The sequence below is a fragment of the Microplitis demolitor genome, chromosome 8 (assembly GCF_026212275.2).
Source record: "Microplitis demolitor isolate Queensland-Clemson2020A chromosome 8, iyMicDemo2.1a, whole genome shotgun sequence".
NCBI lineage: Eukaryota > Metazoa > Arthropoda > Insecta > Hymenoptera > Braconidae > Microplitis > Microplitis demolitor.
Window position 1 is genome coordinate 20,128,516 of NC_068552.1, and position 23,089 is coordinate 20,151,604.

General features: G+C 31.2%; 4 protein-coding genes across 4 annotated transcripts; 2 read left to right on the forward strand and 2 right to left on the reverse strand.

Annotated features, from left to right (window-relative positions):
* Positions 1 to 310: 310 nt before the first annotated feature.
* Positions 311 to 16,044, reverse strand: LOC103576705 (tubulin polyglutamylase TTLL5). Its single transcript, XM_008557030.3, has 13 exons — positions 15,635 to 16,044; positions 13,195 to 13,379; positions 12,457 to 12,540; positions 12,238 to 12,361; positions 5,365 to 5,471; positions 5,081 to 5,294; positions 4,271 to 4,957; positions 3,968 to 4,157; positions 3,734 to 3,899; positions 3,482 to 3,622; positions 3,136 to 3,286; positions 2,891 to 3,057; positions 311 to 2,745 (listed from the first exon to the last, which is right to left on the reverse strand). The coding sequence occupies exons 2-13, from the start codon at positions 13,368 to 13,370 to the stop codon at positions 2,529 to 2,531; spliced, it is 2,424 nt and encodes an 807-aa protein (XP_008555252.1). The 5' UTR covers positions 13,371 to 13,379; positions 15,635 to 16,044; the 3' UTR covers positions 311 to 2,528.
* Positions 5,617 to 12,539, forward strand: LOC103576704 (uncharacterized). The gene is made up of 3 exons (XM_008557028.3): positions 5,617 to 5,677; positions 7,773 to 8,295; positions 10,060 to 12,539. The coding sequence occupies exon 3, from the start codon at positions 10,071 to 10,073 to the stop codon at positions 11,823 to 11,825; it is 1,755 nt and encodes a 584-aa protein (XP_008555250.1). The 5' UTR covers positions 5,617 to 5,677; positions 7,773 to 8,295; positions 10,060 to 10,070; the 3' UTR covers positions 11,826 to 12,539.
* LOC103576819 (uncharacterized) lies at positions 13,522 to 14,954 on the forward strand. Its single transcript, XM_008557212.3, has 2 exons — positions 13,522 to 14,266; positions 14,337 to 14,954. Exons 1-2 carry the CDS (start codon positions 14,000 to 14,002, stop codon positions 14,952 to 14,954), a joined length of 885 nt encoding a protein of 294 aa, XP_008555434.1. The 5' UTR covers positions 13,522 to 13,999.
* A 3,691-nt stretch (positions 16,045 to 19,735) lies between the features above and the next one.
* On the reverse strand, positions 19,736 to 22,361 carry LOC103576706 (molybdopterin synthase catalytic subunit). Its single transcript, XM_014443200.1, has 7 exons — positions 22,119 to 22,361; positions 21,873 to 22,019; positions 21,505 to 21,793; positions 21,107 to 21,338; positions 20,715 to 21,030; positions 20,594 to 20,641; positions 19,736 to 20,031 (listed from the first exon to the last, which is right to left on the reverse strand). The coding sequence occupies exons 1-7, from the start codon at positions 22,359 to 22,361 to the stop codon at positions 19,960 to 19,962; spliced, it is 1,347 nt and encodes a 448-aa protein (XP_014298686.1). The 3' UTR covers positions 19,736 to 19,959.
* Between the last annotated feature and the right edge of the window lie 728 nt (positions 22,362 to 23,089).

Sequence of the window (23,089 nt, forward strand, 5' to 3'; positions counted from 1 at the left end):
CTAAACTTCGTTTGAAAAAATAAACGGATGGGAGAGTTTTAGAAATCAACAAATCCTCATCGGACCTCACATAATTCGTAAATAAAGAAAAAAAAAATTCAATTCGTGGTGAAAAAGAATTTTTACGTGGTCCCATAAAAAATTTTTGTATTTACATTTTTATAACTTTTGTTTATTTAATGTATGAGGTCTGTCTATGTAGAGTAATAAATACGACGGATGTGTTTAAATTTTTACAATAAATAATGCTCATATATATTGGATCATGAATTTTATTCGAATAATTATCATAATAATATATAATATTAATTAAATATACGTATAATTTGCTATGGAAAAATATTTAATATCGCATTTATTGAAATTTTAATAAGTCAATTATTATTTATAAAGAGAAAAGTTGACTAGGAATCGTTTTATTACATATTTATGAAAGTATATTAACTTTTATTTCCAAAGTTCTGCCTGAATGTTCATTTATTCTCACCCAAATTTCTATTTTAATTTTCTTATAATTCATCTCTGCAATAATTGATTGCGACAATAAATATATATATTTTAATTGCAACATTTAGGACACCAATATCAATAATAAACTCATTACTCAAGTATTATAATTATTATTTCGATTGACAATCATTTTTTATTGACACATAAATATTACTATAAGTTTTCTACTAACATTAATTAAATCATTCACCATAAATAATTTTACAAACTGAATATTAATTAAACTTTTCGTGGCATCAATTAAAGGCAGTAAGATTTTTTTTTCCTTCTTCTAATTACATTTGAGCCGCATTGAATTTTTTTCGTTGATTATCAATAACTTTTTTTTTTTTTAAATTATCAATGAGTTAAGTTATTATCCAATTATAATTATTAATTAAGATACAAAGCGTGGACATATTATAAAAACACCTTCACATCTCATACGTTATTTTTATCAATTTCTTTACTCATATAATAATCACTCTAAGCATTTGTTACATAAATTTTATCAGATTGTGCAGACTTTCTATCAATCGGACATACGTTGAAAAAAAAATAATATCAACACAATGATTACTTAGTAAATATAAATTATATAAACATAATTAAACTAATAAATAAAATATAATTTTTAAAATTAAATAATAAAAGATTTTCACGTGTTAATATAACAAATATTCATACTATAAATTAAATAAACACTTTCTGTGTCAGTGCAATCGAAATTTCAATTAAAAAATGAAAAATAATTAGCAATTATTTTTATCACAGCTCACGCACTTAAATAACAATGAACTTTAATGATAAAATAATTTTTTAATTAACATGCAGGTGGATTTCAATCCATGAATACAAAGTAAAAAATATAATAATAATAAATAAGTAAATTTATAATCGCAATTGTTCCCTCAAGTGTTACATAAATTTTATTGTTCTCGACTTGTCCCAGAAAGAGAATGAACTTCAAGTTACCCCTATTCCTGAATATTTGAAGTCTGCGCATGCGCAGGGAGTAGTGGGAGATATTTAGTATTATAAAACACCTAAAGTACACTCTCTTGCTTGGACAATTTTTATAAAAATAATCCACGGAACAAATAAAATACTAGTTCATTCATCTCCACACACATTTTCTCATTAAACTGCTCAATTTTTCATAAAATTTTGTGCATTTATAAATATTGTATTCGAAAAATATCAACTAGCATTCATTTATTATCATATTATTTCATAATCTATAAGAGAAATGCATTATATTTATTAATAAAATAACTGAGCCTGCTCGAAAAATATTTTCAAAATACCCAACAACTTTTAATTGTCCAAACGTACGTAATAATTATTTAAGATTATTTATCTTTGACTAGATGTAAAAAAGAGACATACTCGATTAAATATTCATAGACATCATTGTAAGTAATATATGAAAATAATATATCAACTATTATCATTATCATCACTATAAATATTTAAACAATCAAAGATGTCGAAAAATAAGCAGCCGCACGTTCAATAAATTAAAATAATAATAGATTTAATGACAAGCGATATTTTTTGTGCATGTGCTTTTAAATTGAATGCACGTTAAATTCGAACGCTTATAAATAAAAATAACAACGAGTTAATTTGTAGACTAACCGGACTAGCACCATCGTAAAAATCGACCAATGAAAAAAAAAAACAATATAATAAAAAAAATGACTTAAAAAATCTCAGATCTAATAATTGAATCACGTAAGTAATATAATTAAGTAATGTAATGTAATGTAATGATTATGGTAATTAGCACGATTGTCGATGTTTCTCTATTAATGAGGAACGACTTAGGCCGCTAGTAAGTGTATCGATTCACCTCGACGTCATTGATGACGAGGATCAATGAGTTAAATTATCTATCGCTTAAAGGACGGCTGACAATCGAATTGCCAAACGATTTTTATTTTCCCGCAACTCACGTCGCGAAAATATCTATGCTATAAAATAAATTTGACAATAGTGGATGGTGAATATATATATAATATTTTATAAATAATTGTTCACGTGCGTGGAGCTTTACTTGGTCTATTAGGTTGAGTGCACTTGCATTGCTCAAATGACGCGGCATTAGAGTGCACTCTGGATGTAATCTGTGGCAGCGATCCTAAGAGGTTGTTTCCTCGTAAATTACCCGCAAACCCACTCCGACCAAGAAAACTGTGGGCACAATTGTAGAGGCGGGTTTGAAGTATCAGCACGTCATCAAGATCTTCTTCGCTGTAAATAATAACAATCATTTACTTTTATTACTTACTGACTTCCGCTGTTAAATTATATTATAAACATAAATTCTTTGGAAATCTATCTTGGTAATAACAACAATAACAATAGTTATTGTAATAATGACATTAAAAATATATACCTGGCAGAGGCGAGAAATTTTTGAAATAATCGGTTAGGTACAGTACGCGGTCGATCAACGGTATCAGCGTATAAATCTGTTTCCCGATTGTAGAGATGCAAAAAATCTGATAACTGCTTTGCTGTTATTGCTGCTCGATCTTTGTCACTCAATTTGTTGCTCGGTAACTTTAATAAATTCATTATAAATATATTATATAGATAGATTATTGAATAATAAAAATAATGAATACCTGTATTACTTACTGTAAATACAAAAGGCGTGCGTAAATTACTTGAGGATTGTTGCAGAAACTTCATCACGAGGTCACAGGATACAGAATCCGCAGTCGCTTGCGAAATTTTACGAAGAATATATCCCAAATACAAACCGAAGGCCTTTCGAGCCTCACCGGGACTAAAAAAACGAGCAAGGTGATACAAGATTTTATATGAAGGTCACGATTATAAAAAAAAGTAAAAAATATCTTTAGTATTCAGTTTTTTTTGTTTTGTGTATAAACAACTCTACCACTACTTTTACTATTCTGACTACAAGAAATCCATAAACAAATGATTGATTTAGCGGTAAACAATATAGGAAAATACCAACCTAAGCTTATTACCCTCTTGCATCATTTGAGTTACTTGATCCTTGTACTTATGCGTGTCAACATCAATATTCTCCTTGCTATCGCCACGATCTAAACTCTGCTTATGTCCTTTGACTAATGCTCGCTCATATCTTTCATACCTGTGTTGTGTAAAATTATAAATAATGAGATTTAAAAAAAAATAAATGACGATCTGATAATAAATAATTGTATTTTTTTCTATTTATATTTAGATTTTATAAAATATTTGCCTAGATAGTCGATCCAGTGTTACTTCTGGGACAGAGAAACCGGATGTACGACTAGCAGCTGGAAATAATTGTTCATGTAGCATGAGATTGTGATTTGTGTTGACCTGTTGTGGGACTCTGCTAGGTCCTAGAGGATCTGAGACCACGGGAATCCCAGTTGTTGGATCTAGAAAAAAATTTATTGCCGTCAATCTTTGATTATTAATATTTATTTATCTATTTAATTATTCATACCTAGATATTGCGAATACATTTCCCATGACTTTGGACTCGGAAAAATACGAACGAACCCCCCTCTACGTTCAAACTGCGCTTTAGCAGAGGCGACAATTCTCAACTGCTCTGACGTGAGATTTGAACGGTTTGACGGCTTGGTAGTTTTTTTTTTCTGCGCCAATGTCTCTGCAGAATGTACTCGCCTGTACTGAATAATTCATTAATAATATTTAATTTCTTGATTGAAATAAAAATAAATAAATATATAAATGCAGGAAAAAAAAATAAAAATGTCTCATGAATAAACATTATAAAACTTACACTGGCTAATCGCTTGGTAGCGTTGCCAAGTGATCGATTCTGTTGCGTATTTTGCGGACGTAAAATAGGATCGACTGCTGGAATACCAACGAGTGTTAACAGATCAGCCATTAGCGCTGATTTGAGCCTAACATCTAGTGGGGAATCACAGCCTAATGATGGCGTTAAATTAACTTCGAGTAACCAGGGTTTCAACGTGTCGTCAATTAGTATATCAAAGCCAAACAATTCAAAGCACGTGTCTGGATGTTTAACGAATTGTTTAATACCACTGACAATACCCGAGGCAGTGGCTAGTATTGATTTAATAATAATATCTTCAATACGTTGCATTAGTAACTCAGTATCTTGTCCCATTGATCTCAAGTGTCTCAATAGAGCTGACAGTGTCCACTTGTGGCCGACGTCTTCAGCATCAGGATCTTCACTTTTTATATAATCAACGTGAAATTTATTTATACTGTAATTACATAAATGCATACATGGATTCCAAACGTACTGATTTCCTCCCTCGTACTTAACTGTTGCAAATCTAACTAGTCCTTCCTCATACAAATAAATCAACAGAGGATCGTAATTTGTTACAGCAATGTACAAACGTAAATCACATTTGTGGCCGTCGACTAGAAGTGGATTATTTATATACTGCGCCACAATAACTGATTCTTCCGTAAATATTTTTTCCGGCTGCAATTAAAATAAATAAACAAATAAATGAATGAATGAATTTAATAAAAATAATAATTATTTTATGGTCAATAAATTATTGAAGGTGATTTATTGCTGCTTGTGAGTAATAAAAATACTTACACTGTTAACTATGTAGATACCACGACCCCGAGAACTGGCTTTAGGTTTAACAATCCATGGACCGCGGTATCTAAAGTGCGCTGTTAATAATTCTCTGTACTCACTGGGCAGGAGAAATGTCTGTGGTATGAAATCGAGATTCCTCAACCCTTTGCTTCTTTGCATCGCTTCAATATTTTTGTACAATCGATCCTTTCGTGTTATTTCATAAGACCTGAAGTGAAAAATAATTTCATCAGGTTTATTTTCGAGTTTAATTTCTTCTTAAACTTTCGCGCAATTACCTCGGGAAGTGATTAACCTTCTGGAATGGCGCCAAGTTTCTCAATACGTCCGGCTTCGGATGACTGCCCATCCACAAGAGGTTGAAGTCTGTATCATTGACGGATACCTAAGCATAATTACAAGTACAAGTTTATGAGAAACCTGTTTTTTTTACCTCTTAAAACTATTATAATTTACTGTGTTTGTGTATCGCACGTTACAGTCACGCGTTTCCCGCACATTCGTATCAACAAAGAAAATATTTATCATGATAAATATGGAGCTGGATGACGTTAGTAGAACGTGATCATTACCACCACTTGCAAAACAAGAGTAAGTACCGAGCGCTATTAAGATTACTGTCAAAAAAAATCTGTATAGTTTCACATTCGGTTCACAATTCCGTGTACGTGGCTCAGGCCCAGGTATCACCAATGGCCTTGTCGTAATAGACTAGATCTATTTTTTTTTTTTTTTTTTTTTTTTTTTTTTTTTTAATAATAATACACCCAGACGATCAAATTACCGGAGGCATTTAGTGGCTTTGAAAAAAAATTCCACCTAAATATCGTCATGTTTTTTTTTATATATTTTTTTAAGTATGCTCTCGTTAAAAACATTACTTTTAATTTACAATTCTAAGAGCAGATTAAATTGACATCGATGACGCGTCAATCGTTGATTCTTATTAAGGATACATTAATAAAAGATTTTATCATTGAATTTTTTTTCTTTTTAATGTACCAGTTATTAAAAAATTTCAAACTGATTAATTTATTAAAAAGATCCATCTAGAATTATCTATACCTTATCCACAGTATAGAAGACAAGTTATAATTTATTGAGTGAACGAAACAAAGACAGGTCTCGATAAGTTAACTATTTTTTAAACCAGAGTTTTAACCACGGAAACGGCGACAGACTATGCGGAAATGATCATGTTGACCATGATAGTGCTATGGATAGCCTCCTGATGACTTTAAACTCAAAGTCTTTCACTCGCTGTTCGAGTCACGAACCCTTGAGGCTGTCTGTGTCCCTCAAATCATCACGTCGACTTAATAAAAAACAATAATAATAATATTGAATGAAAATACATACGAGGAAAATAAATAAATGAAAAAATATATGCAGCATCAATATTCGAATGAATGCTGTCATATTATACGCTGAATATCACAGAGTTTTATCAAAGGGTACAAAAATAGTATTCGTGATTGCGAAACTTATTAAGAATCATACACGAGAATTCATCAATTTCAAATTCATTTGCAATAGTACTCCGAGTGTTCGAGAAAATATATACACACATACATACATATATACATATTAATAGCAGAAGAATAGAAAATTTATTGAGACCAGTCACGAGATGCAGAAATAAATGTCTACCAAAATAATAATAATAATAATTTTAAGTATAAAATAATAATTTATTTATAATTCATTAGCTAAATTAGTATACCCGAGAGTAATTTATCTGAGCACATAACACGGATACGTTAATTTTATTAATCCATACTAATTAAGTCAATTGATATGTAGACCGAGATACAATAATATATATATATATATATATTAAATTACTTGATGTTATCTTGTGTGATAATAGATTATAACATTATTACAAGTCTCGAGACACAATTGTCAAGTTTTCTTGTTAGTTTTTTCTAGACTATCCCTGAGTATAAAGATAATTACTCACTTGGGATTCTTGTATATGCGTAATAAAGATCCGGCAATCGTGATTTATGAGCTCCGTACATCACACAATTGACAGAGCTCGATGATAAAAATATATAATTTAATAGATACCGTAAATATGCCCGAGGGACTCTTGATTGTACTACATCTTATCTATATATAGAAAAGTTACAATTTCCTACAGATAAAAAAAGGATTTCTTGACGTAAATAGTTTTTCCTCGCTCCAGGAAAATTTTTACTCACCCTGAGAAATTTTTCGCATTGTGAATTAATAAAAAAATTTTTTTTTGTACGAGCGTTAATTTACTTAAAGTTATTACATTTAAACATGCTATGGAAAAACGATTATTATAAGATTTATCATTATTGCTGTTGTTATTTATAAATAATCGTGTGCGAAAGACACAATGAAAATTTTTTTAATAAAAATCTTTTGTTAGATTTAAATTTAAATTCGTGACAAAAATAAAAATAAATGTCACGACTTGTTCGATTATTAACATATTTAAGTTGTCAAAGTTACAGCACATTTTAAGAAATAAATAAACATTTTTTTATTATTCTTGGATAAAAATCCACTTCAATTGTCCTCCAATAAAATTTTTATAATTGTCCAGCAAATAATGTGAATCATACGCGACTATAAATCATCAGTTTATTATTATATTTTATTATATTCTTCATGGCACAATAATCGCATAGAGATCATTGGCTCTGTTCAGGGTCATTTCTGAGCCATGGTGATGCTGAAGAGATACCGATTAAGACGAAGATAAAAAATAAGTCAATGAGTTGAGTTATTAATTTCAAATCTCCAGTCCAAGGGATGCTGGATATGATCATGAGGATCAGGATGATGGCTCCATAGTAATTATGATAATAATAATGATGATGACGCTGATGATGATGATGATGATAGTAATAATGGAAACGATAATGATCGATCTTCGACACACATCAGCTTCTAAGGTATTTGATAAAAAAAATATATAATAATCAGAGTATTTTAAGATCGCGAATGTCGTTGTCGCGGGTCTCACTACGATGCTCGTTGCGGGGCCGTGTTTGCCAGAGTGGAGGCACGAGGTCGCGAGACCGGCCGCGCACACAGAGAAGGAAAAGAAGGAATAAGCAAAAGCAAGTGAGACGACTAGACAGTTCACGATTTTCGCCAGCGTCGTCACCGTCAGTCTAGCACGAGCCACCGCTCAGGAGACACCCGTTGGGGAACTTGCTTCTTATAAGGTACGCACGCGTTCTTCTCCATATCCATACATTCATTATTTTTTATTTTTCTCATACAACTCGGACCTGGAACATTATTCAACTCTCATTAATAAAATACTAATAATTAAAACTAAAATTAAAATAATTAGAAACATGACAACTTGATGATAAAATTAATCTGCGTGCATGTCCGTCATCTCCGAGCGTGTTGTTACAATTATGAGTGATCTATTTGCTACAACTACAGATTGATTTGTTAAATGTGTTGAGTGTTTGATTTAACGCCAGCAGTTATATTCCACACAACTAAAAACTTTTTCAACTATAACACTCCTCGTTAATTTAATTACACTCCACATATGATAAATTCGTAAAGCTTTCGTGTGTTATGCTCCGATCTCTCACGATATTCCTGTCATACGACCTCAATTTAATTATCACACGTTTAATTACTTTTAGTCAAGTGTACGTCCGTCTTTTAAGCTCGTGTATGTATGCTCGAATTAAACACTTTTTAAACCTCGCGTGTTCACGTACTAAATCTGTCAGTAGCAATGGATTTGCATTTACTTTTTTTTATTATTTTTATCAAAGACTAAGATATTTATTTATTTATTTATAGTCTTATAAATATCACATATATTTACTCATTTTTTTTTGTTATAAATTTCAGAGCCGCTGATGCACTTTTTAACTGCATCCAGAAATAATTTTCGCGGGTAAAATTTATGTGGATGTTGAAAGTCGACAAGTAAATTATTTCCTAGTTTTAAAAAACATCTTATTTATATTATATATATATTTTATTAATAACCATCGGGTAAAGAACGTTCACCGTGAGTAAATTAAAAGTCGTTGGACGCGACGCGTCGTGTGTGTTGTAAATGTCAAGGTACACACTCTCGATATAATTTCGTTAAATTATATAAAACTATCATCGAAATTCGCGTAACATAAACAAACTAACGGCTTTTTATTTTTTTTTTCACTCATATTTTTTTCTCTTCTCTCTGTCTTTTTTTTTTTACATTATTTATGTCGATAATAAAATGAGAAATATTCATACTTGCATCACAAGAAAATATTCCACATAATAATTATTAAATAACTTACGATGATATCAAAGTAACTAGAAAAATATTTAATATAAATTTATATTAATTATCAGTTGAAATTTTTTAAACAAATAAATATTTAAAAAAAAAAAAAGCTTCGAGGTTTGACAGAGCGTGAGGGAGATAACGCGGCATATCTAATCGTGGACACAATTCAATTGGTGTAGTCGTTACTTATGTAAAGTATTGACAGTGACAGCCGTATTATTTTAAAAATATAATATCTAAAACATTATTTGTTGGTGACTGAAAAGCAATAAAATGTCCATATCATGATGGATGGATAATAGCGGGAGTAAATAAAATTTTTTTATTGTTCCTTTTTTTCTCTTAGGAAGTTAAATTAGCAAGGTCTTGTTAATAATTCAATAAGGCTTCTACATTCGCCCCTGAATATACTTGTAGTCAAGTTGACAATTGACACGCGATTGGAATAATATCCATTGATATGATGATGTATTTACAATATATGTATGAACCTTGAAAATTTTGACGGCGGAAGAAATGTCCGCTAATTTTTTTCACCTTGCAATTCTTTATAACTACTAAATAAACACTATCATCATTATTATTATTATTATTATTATTATTATTATTATTATTTATGTTGATTAATATATATAATTTAAAATTAAAATTTATTTAAATCGAATATTGATGCTTTCAGTTGAATGAACGATGCCCGGCCACCGTCAGCCTTTATCCCTGGAGGGACTAAGTTTGGGGCGTGTGTGCCAGCAACTGGACGGTACGTGCCGGCGACTGCAGGTGCTGTCGCAGGAGACGTCCGCCAGCTCTGTTTTAGCTGTTGTTAAACAATCTATAAGGCCGTATTACGTAAATGCACTGCCAGCACGATTACGTTCACGAGTGATTGAAGAAACATCGAGGATGCTTTATGGTCCAGCGTCTGACGGTTCGACGTTGATATCCGGACCAGCACCACTGTATCTTCTGGCATTACTTCTGGGTCACGACATACGACAGCTGAAGGTGAATTTGTGCTGCTATTACGGCTGTAGCCATCAAACATCTCTACTGAAGCTTCTGGCAACAGAAGGTGTTGGTTTAGAATCCCTTGAACTGGCAAGATCCGCATTACTTCGTCTTGACTGTAAATTATTACGCTCTGCTCTGATGAACATGAATAATTTATTGAGTTTGACGTTAAAAAATATCGCAAATGATTCAGTGCTTCAGGTTATTGGAAAAGCATGTCCTAAACTTGTCGTCTTAGACGTATCTTGTTCAATGCAAGTTACGGACGTAGGACTTAAGCAACTGCTACTTCAGGTCGAGCTCAGGGACAAGTTTATAAACATTGATCCTGTTGTTGTACAAGAAACAACAACCAGCTGGTCTCGTTTGAAGGCACTCCTTGTAAAACTACGAGTCAAAAAAAATAAAAGAGACAAGAGGGAGAATGAAGGAGTACTTCTTGAGTACTGTGAGAATAAGAACTTTCTTTGTGACACTTTGAGAGTACTGAATATTGCAAACACTGGAGTAACGAGCGCAGGCGTTCTACTGGCACTCGCCAATGTGCCACATCTTGAGTCGTTAGCGGACTACAATCATATGGGCAGGGTCGTTGAGATAATGAACCGTGGAGTGATTGAATTGAAGACGCCTTTCAGTCTGACACAGGCACGAAGCAGTAGAACAACACAAGCAAGACTTGAGTTACTTGCTCAAACGTGTCCACGGTTGGAGAAACTTCATATCTCGGAGCCACATCATCCGCCTGAGGCACTGCGTCTCTTTCCGTGCATCACAAGTCTCAGTGTGCACAGTATCCCGGCAACTAAAGAGTGGCTCGCAGGATTCAACGAGTATCTACGTACAAACGGCCATCGTCTACGTGAGCTTAATCTTCGAGTGACACAAAGTGAAACACCGTTGCAGATTGACTTGAGAGAAATATTCCTCCACTGTCCCAATCTCGTTACGCTCACCAAGGACGGCGCAAATGTCGTCTGGCTTGATGGTCCTGATCCACTTCCGCTGTTGCAATTGAAAAAAATTCAACTTGGACGTACAGTCTCTGCCACAACCATCACCAAGATACTGATTCTTGCGCCAACATTAAACTCACTCCATGTTCACAGCTGCTTCGATCTCACTAATGAACATTTAGAGAGTCTTCTTGACATATCATCAGACGCAACATCACCGTCAAATCCTGACAAACCGGATAACAGTCTCATTAAAAATTTAACGTGTTTCTATGTGTACGAGGCAAGCAAAGTATCAGCTGCCACGGTGCTGAGTATGTTCAAAAACTGTACAAAGTTACGTAAAATTGGCAACCTCGCCAACTGGGGACTGGACTGTGAGGGTGTTAAAACATTAAGAGCGACGCTTGCCCGCGCTAATCTAGACGTTGATCTCTCACCTGGATCTCATTGGTTTTGGAGCAATTGCATTCATTAATTTAAAAAAAAAAAATTAACAATAATGATTTGAAAAAATTTTTTTTTAAATTCGTGACTGTTTCATCGAAAATATCAGTATTAATAAATTATTCTGGATTAACTTATCCTTGGAGACTGTCTGAAGGTCAACAGGCTTACATTGTAGCGTATAGAGAAAAAAAAATATATATAATAAGACTACTAAAGATTGAAGTTTAAAATAAAACTTTACTCTTCATTAGAGATGGCTAACTATAGATTGCGCGTTTAAATATTCATCTCATTATATACGTACACTCTGTGTTACCATGAAGAATACTATTGTAACATTTATACTTGTCAATAATCAAGGCTTTCATGTTTTAAATAGATGTCATTTTTTTTTCTTCATCACTGAGAAATGAAAAATAAATTTACCAATTATTACTTACTTCTGTCAGACCGTGTGATTGGAGTAGAAGACTTATTAGTTTTGTATCTGCTTGAATAATCTTATAAGTCATGTGTAATTGCTTAGCAGGTGGATCCTCTGGCGGAGTTGACAGCGCAGAACACCTTTAAAAAAAAATTACATTATTATGATTAAATTTGCTGACAAATACAAAAAATTTAACGACAGTACTTGATAAATAATTTTAAAAAATACTCACTTGAGCCGGAGTATAGGCCATTTACTGCCAGTTGGTCCATTAACTAGCCATTCATTACCTCTAGCACTATTATCTTTAGGCGCACTGTAAATTATAAATAAAAAATAAATAAAAAAATATATAAACATTATAAATTATAGTGATGTATTGAAGATCGAATGTTGGTAAAAGAGGAAGCACTTAGCGATAAAAATAAAAAGTCATCATTAATAAAAAACAGAGAGCTCTGTTAGTTTTTTAAGCCCCGCACATTAGTCATCACCCACGTGGCTGACTTTATTATTATCTTTTATATAAAATAAAAATTTTTATTGGCCTCTCAAACTAAAAATGAGTTTAGTCACCGCGTACAGCACGCGATCGTTGACTTATCTTACAAGATTAACATTAAACTCAAATTTAACAGACGTAATTCTATTTTTCTTGTAGATCAGATACAAATAATAATTTATTATTTAATTTTATTGAGTAAAGATAACGCCTGAGTATTTTAGTTTTTTTATCTTACAGCCACGCAATCATGTGGTTGTTACACTAGGAAGAAAAGTAATGAAACATTTCTTACTGTATGTATGGTAATAAAAAGACCCGCGGGTTTTATAATCACTTCGAACAAGTAATTTTCTATTCACATTATTAGCATACATTAAAAATCTATATGTATTTTATCCACGTAGAGAGTAATAATATATATTGTGTAAAGTAAGAGAAGAATATTATAATAATGGACAAAAGCACCTTTCACTGGTGTCCGACTTATTGTTGTGGGACGTCTCACGGATAAAGGGCTCCAACGCTTCCTCGCTGCTGTTTGACATTTGTGACATCCCGGAAAGACTTGAAGATGACATCAGCTCCTTCGTTCGCTTTCCCTCTAATCTCAATGCCGGTTCAATCTTCATTTGCGCTAACATATTTTAAATCTGTAAAATAAATAATTATTATAAATATTTTAAATTTAAATTTACGCGGCAAAACTTAATTTTTTATTTTTTATTTTTGATCAAAGATAAAATTCAAAGCTGCGCGATTTATTTTGGAGTTAAAATATTAACGCATTACCAAATAAACTAAACTAAATTCCTAATGTACTTATTGTGTATTCAGAACATAAATGCTTTTATCGGAATTGATTTCCCGGTACGTAACGAACGTTTACACTGAGGGATTGCCAATGATGATCAGACGTAACTTTGTCTCTCGTTTCACTAGTCAACAAACCGGACGAGAATACCAGCACGCCCTGCATAATTATTTATAAATTACTCGACATACTAAAATTCAATCACTGGTTACCATATTTAATTATAATTACAATAATAACAATATCTTTTTTTTAAGGTAAATTACAAATTATAATTTTAAATAACAAAAAAATAAACAAATGAAATGTGATGTCGGCAGTATTCATAAATGTCACGATCTGCTAAAAATTACAAGTGTATGGCGCGAAATAATAAATTAAAAACTAATGAAAAAATTTCGGATGCTAAATTATCAGTAGACAGTCGAACTAAAAAATGTATAGACTGGTTAATTCGTAATGGAAACCCAAAAAATAATACCGACTCACAACAAACGCGTCAAAACATCAAACCAAAATCATGTGGAAAAAAAATCGCAAAACAATAATAATAAAAATAATGGCGACAGTAGCAGCAGCAATACTCTGGGAATTCAATCACTGCCGATCGAGATCCTCGTTGAAATACTTTCTTATTTAAATTCACGTGATCTCCATACTCTCGAAGAAGTTTCGAAATTTTTTGAAACGCTAGTTCGTCAACCTTCAGTATGGAAAGCTTACGAGGTAATTTCAATATTAATAACCGATTACTGATCAATAAACTTGTTTTAAATTAACGAATATTTGGTTTAAGATTAAGGAACATGATCCCGAGACGTACATAATAATAGCACAATTGAAAAGAATGCCACTTTTAGAGAGATTAACTATCGAAACACGTCCCGATTGTGACGATATCCTGCAACAATTGTCCCGCAGCAATCAAAAACTCGAGAGACTAAGAATCGTCGACTGTACCGGTTCGACCGGAAAACTGTATCTGCGTTCAAGTTATTTGACTAGAATATTAGAACGGTGTAATCGTTTACACACGATTCACATTCTCGGCAGCCGTTTGCAAGGCAGAAAATTCTATCGACTATTGGGCGATATGAATACACGTCTCCGCACACTATCGACACAAGCAACATCATCACAATTTCGTACCTTTGCCAAGCACGCCAGTCACCTGAACGATCGGGATCGAAAAGTGATATGTAATATGTGTATAGGCGGTAGAACGTGGGCGCCGTTACGTTATTTTATGTTAGAACGTCCAGATTACCAGCGTCCATTGGCACCAATACGACGAACAGTTTTAGTCAGTTACCTACACAAAGACTTTCTTTCAATCGACGTTACTGATACTGACAAACCCACCAGCACGACATCATACCCCGACGACAGTAGCCTTCGTAATTCGTGTCCATGACCCCAAGGTTTTATAAGTCCGCGTGACCAATAGACCAACAATCATTTTTTTTCTAGTCCACTTGCATTATTACTTTTATCATTTTTTTTTCATCTTTAGTTTCACACATTTATAAAACAAACCGCAATAATTATAATCGTAACAAGAATTATAATTATTATTGACCCATACATACATAACAAACTAATTACATTTGATTGTTCGGTCTTGCGATAATATTTATCGAGGTTTCTTCCCAACCGCATCATCATCATCATCATCAACATCAACATCTCCATCTATTTCTATTTCAAATGCTCATCGAGTCGTTACAATAGATGTTGGATAGTACAATTAAATAAAAGACCATTGGTCATTATTAATTATTCAATTCAATGAACACAAGATAAATATAATTTAATAAAATGAGTATTTAAAAATATATTATCATTAATTACCGTCAGTTATTAATTTAATTTTAGATTTTGATGAAGAGTAATGAATTAATTTTTTTACTAACGTAATTAATAGGGTATAGTTTAAATTTTAGCAAGTGGGTCGAGTCTCAATGTACCTGGAACACCACGGCCACACCACTAGGTATTCATGTATATATATATATATATATATAGCATATAAGGTTTACCCAAAAGAAAATTAATTCGTGCGTCACGCAACCACCCGAGCAACACGATACTTACTAAGTACTTGTTACTACTACGCTACTTCTGGTTCTATTAACACTTCATATATACATATATTCAAATATATAAATATATATTTCCACGTATTTATAATGTCACGCGAACTAAAACCACTGGCAAATTAACATCCGCACCTAATTCCTCTTGTCTCAAGATCTATATAGATCTATAGACTAACAAATATAGGTCTATAAGTATATATGTATATATATTATTCAGCAAGTTATGTAGAACAAGGCGATGACAACTATAACAATAACCAAGACAATGACACCAGTTAAGTACAAGTTTCATCTGAACTGAATTTCCGCACGCGATAACTATTTCCCACCGCAAAATTACACTTGGTCGTACCCTGTTGTCATTGTTGAGGGCTAAGTACTATTGATTTATCGATAAATAACAAAATTGTATGTATTTGTAGATATAGATACTTAGTCAAGACAATACAATAGACGAACAATGCGATCGGAATGTGTACGGTAGAGATTAAACCAACACACAGATAATGTACAAAGGAAAATTGGAAGATTACCAATTGCTAAACACCACACATTCTAAAGTGCAGACTGACGATAAATGTGTGAGCTTAAAGTACATTAAATAAGTGTGTTACGTGTCATAGTACGTGAAACTTGAGAAGCTCACTTAAATTACAGGATTAAATTAGCTGAGCTAGTAAAATGTGTACACGAGTTCTCAAAATAATCCATCTGCTGAATGTAAAATGCATGTACTTGTATCTGTATTATATCTGTAGCCAAAGCATTAATGCATCACAAGGTTAGTTAAGTTGTCCCTGAACTTGGAGCATTATTTATACCTTCGTGTAAAAGCTTTTGTACCGTATAATCAAGTATCAGATGTCGTTCAAACTTAATAAATTGGTTGAGAAAAACGCATTAACGACGTGGATCGATATGTCGGTGAAGGAAACGAGCTGATGGCTGGCTTTGTTTCATTTTTTTAAAGCTAATATTTGCTTTATTATTTTTTTCCGAGAGTGAAGAAATGATGGATGAGCATAAAACAATTGTTAAATGGATAACTTTAGCGATATTTATGCAAATAAAGTTTGAGAATGATCGCACACCCTGCACGACATGCCTCAAAGAAAATATATATATATATACATATATCTATCTATATTTACAACCATTTATCTTCATTCATGAGGCCAACAGGTATTTCCGATATGCTTCTGGCGTTTATTCGATCTAAGTGCCGGTGAATTTACTAATGGTCAAGCTTAATTACGATCCTCTTTCTTGAGCAAACAAATTATTCTACAAAACAAACATCACGTTATTAAAATAAATATCAATTTTTAAAATTAACAAACAAATTATTTTAAAAATATTTCAGTATAAAGTTTTTTGAATAATTATTTGCAGAGAAAATAATTCAATTCTTGATTGTACAGGAGAGTAAACATGAAATAATGTATTGATGTAAGGTATTATTATATTGTATTGATTTATGTTCTCGGAATACTAATTCTTGTATGCCGAAAATAAATATGATTGCGGTAAATAAATAATAATGATAGTAATAATGGTAATGTATGAAAATATTCAAATGAAAACATATGTTGAATTTTTAATAAGTTAATGGAGACGGGCAATTTATGTCCATTGGGGTGAATATAATTTGGTAATGATATATTTATACACGATAGTGATAAGATCAACTGATAAGAAAAACATGTATGAAATGATAGCGAAAGAAATCTTAAGATAAGGCATCGTCCGATTAATATGTAAGATAATGATAAAAAAAATAATAAAATAAAATTTATAACATAAATGATAAGAGTAAACAAAGGCGTTTTGATCGCGTGAATAAACATTTGGCGTCAGTAGCAAGGCCCGAAGTGACACGATGCCCAGGAATCTGAGACGATAAAAACGACACGCGAACTTGCTAAGTTTATTGACTAGACTACTATACAGGAATAAGGAAGACTGAGACACGATGTAATGGAAATATATTTATGTATATATATTACCTATACTTTATAAATTATAGCTATATATATTTACGCTTAATGTCAAATGAAAAGGTCGAAGACCTAATATTTAATCCTTAAATTTTATTCATGCAATTTCTGCTTCGTGATATTTCAAGGCATTTTCTATTTACATATACCCAATTTTTTTAAAATTATATTAATAACGTTCTTGTAATCACGTAGTAATACGTAATCAACTATCGTAATGATAATGGACAAAAAAAATGTTGTTTGATTAAAATTCTGGAAAGAATATCAACAATACTTGAAATAATTACTTCCAAGTTTAAATTTTATTAAACCTGAAGAAAATATTTTCTCGCTCCAAGTAAATTTTCATTTTCACTTCATGACGCAAAAAATTTCCAGGGGAAAGTACAAATTCTTTGCGTCAATAAATTCTTTTCCTGTGTATTAATAACTTCTAGTTATTTACTAGCTAACTTAAATAGTGTTGAATGATCATACATTTTTATAACAATAATCGATCATAAATTTAATTATAACTAAGGACAGAAACTTCCGCATGGAAGTACCGGTTTATTTTTATTCCCTCTAAATTGTCTGTCCTCATGTGGCTGTTACACCTATATATATGTCTACACATATATTTCATTTCCTGGCCGACTTTAGGAAATAATATAAGGCCGCTATTAGTTGTGTTGATATGAATTCAAGTATTAAAGCCACGCTAATACACATTTTTTTTTCTTTTTTTTTTACTACGATTCCCCTATATACAAATCAACTGTTTCGGTTTATTATTTTTTTATGTGATTCACATTTTCACTTCGTTCCACGTCATGAATTACATTTTCATATTTTCTCTCAGCTTGCTATTTCAAATGTTAATTTAATTGCTGTAACAAAATTTAAAAATAGTTATTTAAACAAAAGCAAATTTTAATTGCCATGAAAGTCGATAAGATTTGTAAGAAAGAAAAAGATTCTTAATGAAAGTTTATTTATAAACTAGTGGTAATAAAAAAATAAAAATAAAAGTTTCAAAAAAATCTAGTAGGGAGATGGATCTATAAGTAGTGCAATGCGGATTGACTGCAGAGATTGTCAGGGGAACAAATTTACCATTGGTCCAGTGAACTCATCCATCGAGATAAACCTCTCAGGATGCTGAGATCTTGTCTTAAAATAAATCACAAATGTTTCAACTATAGCTCTCTAACAAGTTTACCATTTAAATTATCACTCATTAAATACAATTTTTATTTACCTACTTTTTTTTTTTGCTTTTCTGTCACATAAAACTACTCAAGTTATTTAAACATGACCAGACAAAATAAAATAACTAAACATCAGCGTAAGTTAAGTGTCATAATTTAAAATTATTTTATAAATGACAAATTAATAATTACTATAAACAAAACAAACATTGTCACAAGTGTTAAATTATTTAAAAACTTACTCCTGAGTTTTATTTACATAGAAAAAAAAATATCACCATTCTTAACCTTGGCCGACACTTGAATTTATTCTGATTCGTACGTGTCAAAATTCAAAATAAAAAAATAAATAAAAAATTTTTTCATTACATTAGAAAGTGAAGTAACAGCAGACGTATTATACCGCGTGTGATTTTGACACAACTGAGTACCGTCAACAGATAAAAATTTTTTAAATTTTATAATTTATTATTGAAATTATAATTAATTTAATTATTAATTATTGTGTCATAATTTTTTTTTAAATTAAGTATTTAATGTGAAAGTAATTTTTTTTATTTTATGTAGTGTTGCTTACCTTACAATAATTAAGAGGTAAAATTCAGACGGTTTACGGCCATACCGTCTCGAAGCGCGACGGCGACTGCCTCTACCAGTCGTATGACAAACTACTTTGCTGTACAGTCATCACCAAAAGTTATTCACAAATAAACGGGATTGGTGGATTACAGCCATCGATCGATTAACTTTTAATTTCATCTTTTACCCCTTTAACTTTGAATATTTAATTCAGCGTTTTTTTCCCGGCATTTATTCAAATTTAAAAAAAAAAGAAATTCAAAATTTTTATCGTACAAGTAGAGGATTGAAGAATTAGTAATTTGATAGTAAAGTATTATTGCAATATAAAATTTTTATGGATGACTATATTATAATGTTAGGTCAATAACTATTAAGCTATTGAACATATCAATGAGCTTTCAATGGCATTTTCAAGATTTAAATTTCATAATAAAATCTCTTATCGTATTACAATATTAACATTTCAATCTTCGTAAAAAACATAGCAATAATAAATTACTCGTAATCGATTGACAAATTGTATGTTCTTTTGTTACAAACGACTGATCTTACTTTATTTTTTTCGCATATCTGTTTTCGAGTTCTAATAATTTTGTGTCCAATTCTGCGGTTGAAAATGTCTGGAACAGATAAAACATATAGTTTATAATTATTAAAAAAAAAAAAAAAGACTGTAATGATAATGAATTTGAGCTAAACGATTTTTAATTTTTTTTCTATTGGAATACGACGAGGCACGAGGTGGAACCGCCTCTGTACATCTGTTATAGATTAGAAAAAAAATTATCATGAGCAACTACATGAAAACACGATAGAAAAAAAAATAAAATATGTGTAGTAAGATGCGCCACGATTTTATTTATATTGGTGCGATAGTTTTTCGCATGTCGCTGAAGTATAAATTTTTTTTTTAAATATAAAGTGACTAAAATCTCACGATTTGTAAATGAATAACTTATTATCATTATTTACTGGGTGTTGATTACTGATTTAAATTCAAAAAATATAAAACACAGTGAGGTAAGAGATCCAGTACCCGATCAAAGAACTAGTACTTGATCACTTATATATTTGTGTATATATATATTAGTAAATTTTACTAAATATTGATATATACGTGGAGTGATCGGGTATTGGGTCTCTTACCTTGGCAGTATTAATAAATTTATATGTAAGTATTACCCTTTTGTTTGAAGGATTATTTTTATCGTCGTCCGCATCTTGTGGTATCTAAAATAAAGCGAAAATAATTACAAGTCATATAAAATTTTGTTGAGTAATAACTAATTACTAAAATACTGACACAAATATTCTTATATTCGGGTGAAATACTTTCTAAATAAAGTAATTTGTCTTCTATTTTTTTGACACGTTCATAAATATCACGAGGAACGGGTTTGGTAATGCCGAGAAATCTTTCAGACTCTGACAATCTTTCATCTAATGCTGAATTCAAACTTGTGTTTTGTTGATTTGTTTCATTTGAAGATGAAAAGTTTGTTTGCGGTCCATGTGGATTGTACACACGATGAACTTTGACGTGACTTTTAGAGTCTTTGCGACGAATTAAAATAGCATCGACTCTGGCACACGAATTCTCAACTTGATTATCCAAATGTCTGCAATAATTAATTTATTTATAGAACAAGTTTTAATAATGAGCTGATTAAAATAATGATAATTGTTATTACAAACCTATGACGACAAAATTCTTGAATATTTACACTATTAACATGCTGGCGTTTTCTCAAAATAAATGACTCGATTCTTCTATTAAGCTCATCAGCGCTAGCCTTAACTTGGACTTGATCAAGATTTATTTCATATTTATCAAAATCTTGCTTGAAAGACTGTACAACATTATCTTTTGCTGAAGACTCTTGGATACTATCAAGCGGTTCTACTTTAGGGATTAGAAGCTTATCATCTAAAAAAATAACAATCAAAATTAACACATGCAATTTATATAATTGGTATTTAATTGTTCAACAGTAAATATAAATTTTTTTATACAAAAAACAGATAAAGCTTGTTTATAACAACATGCCAAAGAAGTCAAATAGTTAAAGATTTATTAGATAAAGCCCACGCACATTCTTTATTTTCTTTCCAAGTTGATTGTTGATCCTCGTAAATTTCTTTCTTCCAAATCGGTACTGATGATTTCAGAGAATCAATAGCAAACTCAACAGCTTGCAATGATTCTCGGCGATGAGGAGAAGAAATAGCTATCGCTACACTGCTTTCACAGACTGGTACTTCACCTAGACGATGGAAAATCGCAATATGCTTGACATCCCATTTAGCACGAATTTTTTCACAAATATTTTTCATTTCTTTTAATGCCATTGGCTCATAAGCTTCATAAGCCAGTTTAATAACCTGTTAAACAAATAATTTTTTATCAACACTATAATCTTTAAATAAATTAAATTTATTATTATTATTATTATAAAATTACCTTTTTAGATTCAAAATTATCACGAGTTGTTCCAATAAATGTTGATATTGCACCACAAGATGGTGAAATAACACAACTGACAATTTCATCAACCTGCAACTTATCTTTTTGGAGTTTGACGATATTTTTTTGTTCCTCCTTATTAGCCTACAAAAAAAAAAGAAAATAAATAAATACAATTTTTTAAATCAAACAAATATAAGTATGTAAAAAAAAAAACAAACCTCCACTGAGAGGTGGGATGACTGCGATTTCATCTCTATCGCAGAGCTCGAGCTCAACATCATTAGAAATAAATTCCTCGTTAACGGCAATAATAACGTTATTACGTATACTCTCTAATCCAAATATTGAAACAATTTTATCCAGTAATTCAGATGATGAAATATGTTTGCAGATAATTATTTTAGATTCTTTAACACCAGCAATTTCACGTGCACTAGCAAAAAATAATATTTTAACATCTGTCTCCTGGGTGCTGTCATCCATCATGAATTACTCGGTCATAATGGTAAGTGGTTGGTGCCTTGGTAATCAGATACATTATAATCTTCTTGTTTCAAACAGCGGGGTTTTTAAATTAATATGTACGTTATTATATAAGTTATTACTTTTAATCCACAAATAAATATTTAATAGAGGTTATATTGACACTGGAATTATTATCATAAACACGTGTCACGTGATCAACAGGTTAGGTTACACAAAGATCAATAAAACAATTTTTTTTTAATTTCTTCAATAAAATTTTATTAAATAGTCAATACAAAATAAAATACTAATTAAAAATAATTGAACCAAGTGATTACAAATTAAAAAAATAAATTTAAAAACTTATTTTGACTCAAGCGGTTGGCGCGAAAATTCAAATGCTTGAAACGCGAGGTCACTTGTCTTTCATTTACGACTTGCGGTAACGCCAATTACATTATCTGCTATTATGATTCTTTATTTAACGCGTAATAGAGAATAATTACTTTTAAATTTTCCATTAGATTTATGTTGACACGTACATAAATTATTATTATTTTTTATGATGCTGTATTGTGAGCAATAGATAAATTTATATTTCTTATGAATCTGTTACTGATCGCTCACAATAACAACTTAAACTTTAGACGGCAATCATTTAATTAAATAAACAATAAAAAATTATAAATATAATCAAAGCGTACATAGTCTTGTAACAGTGTCCTTGATGCAGCATTTAAACGTCT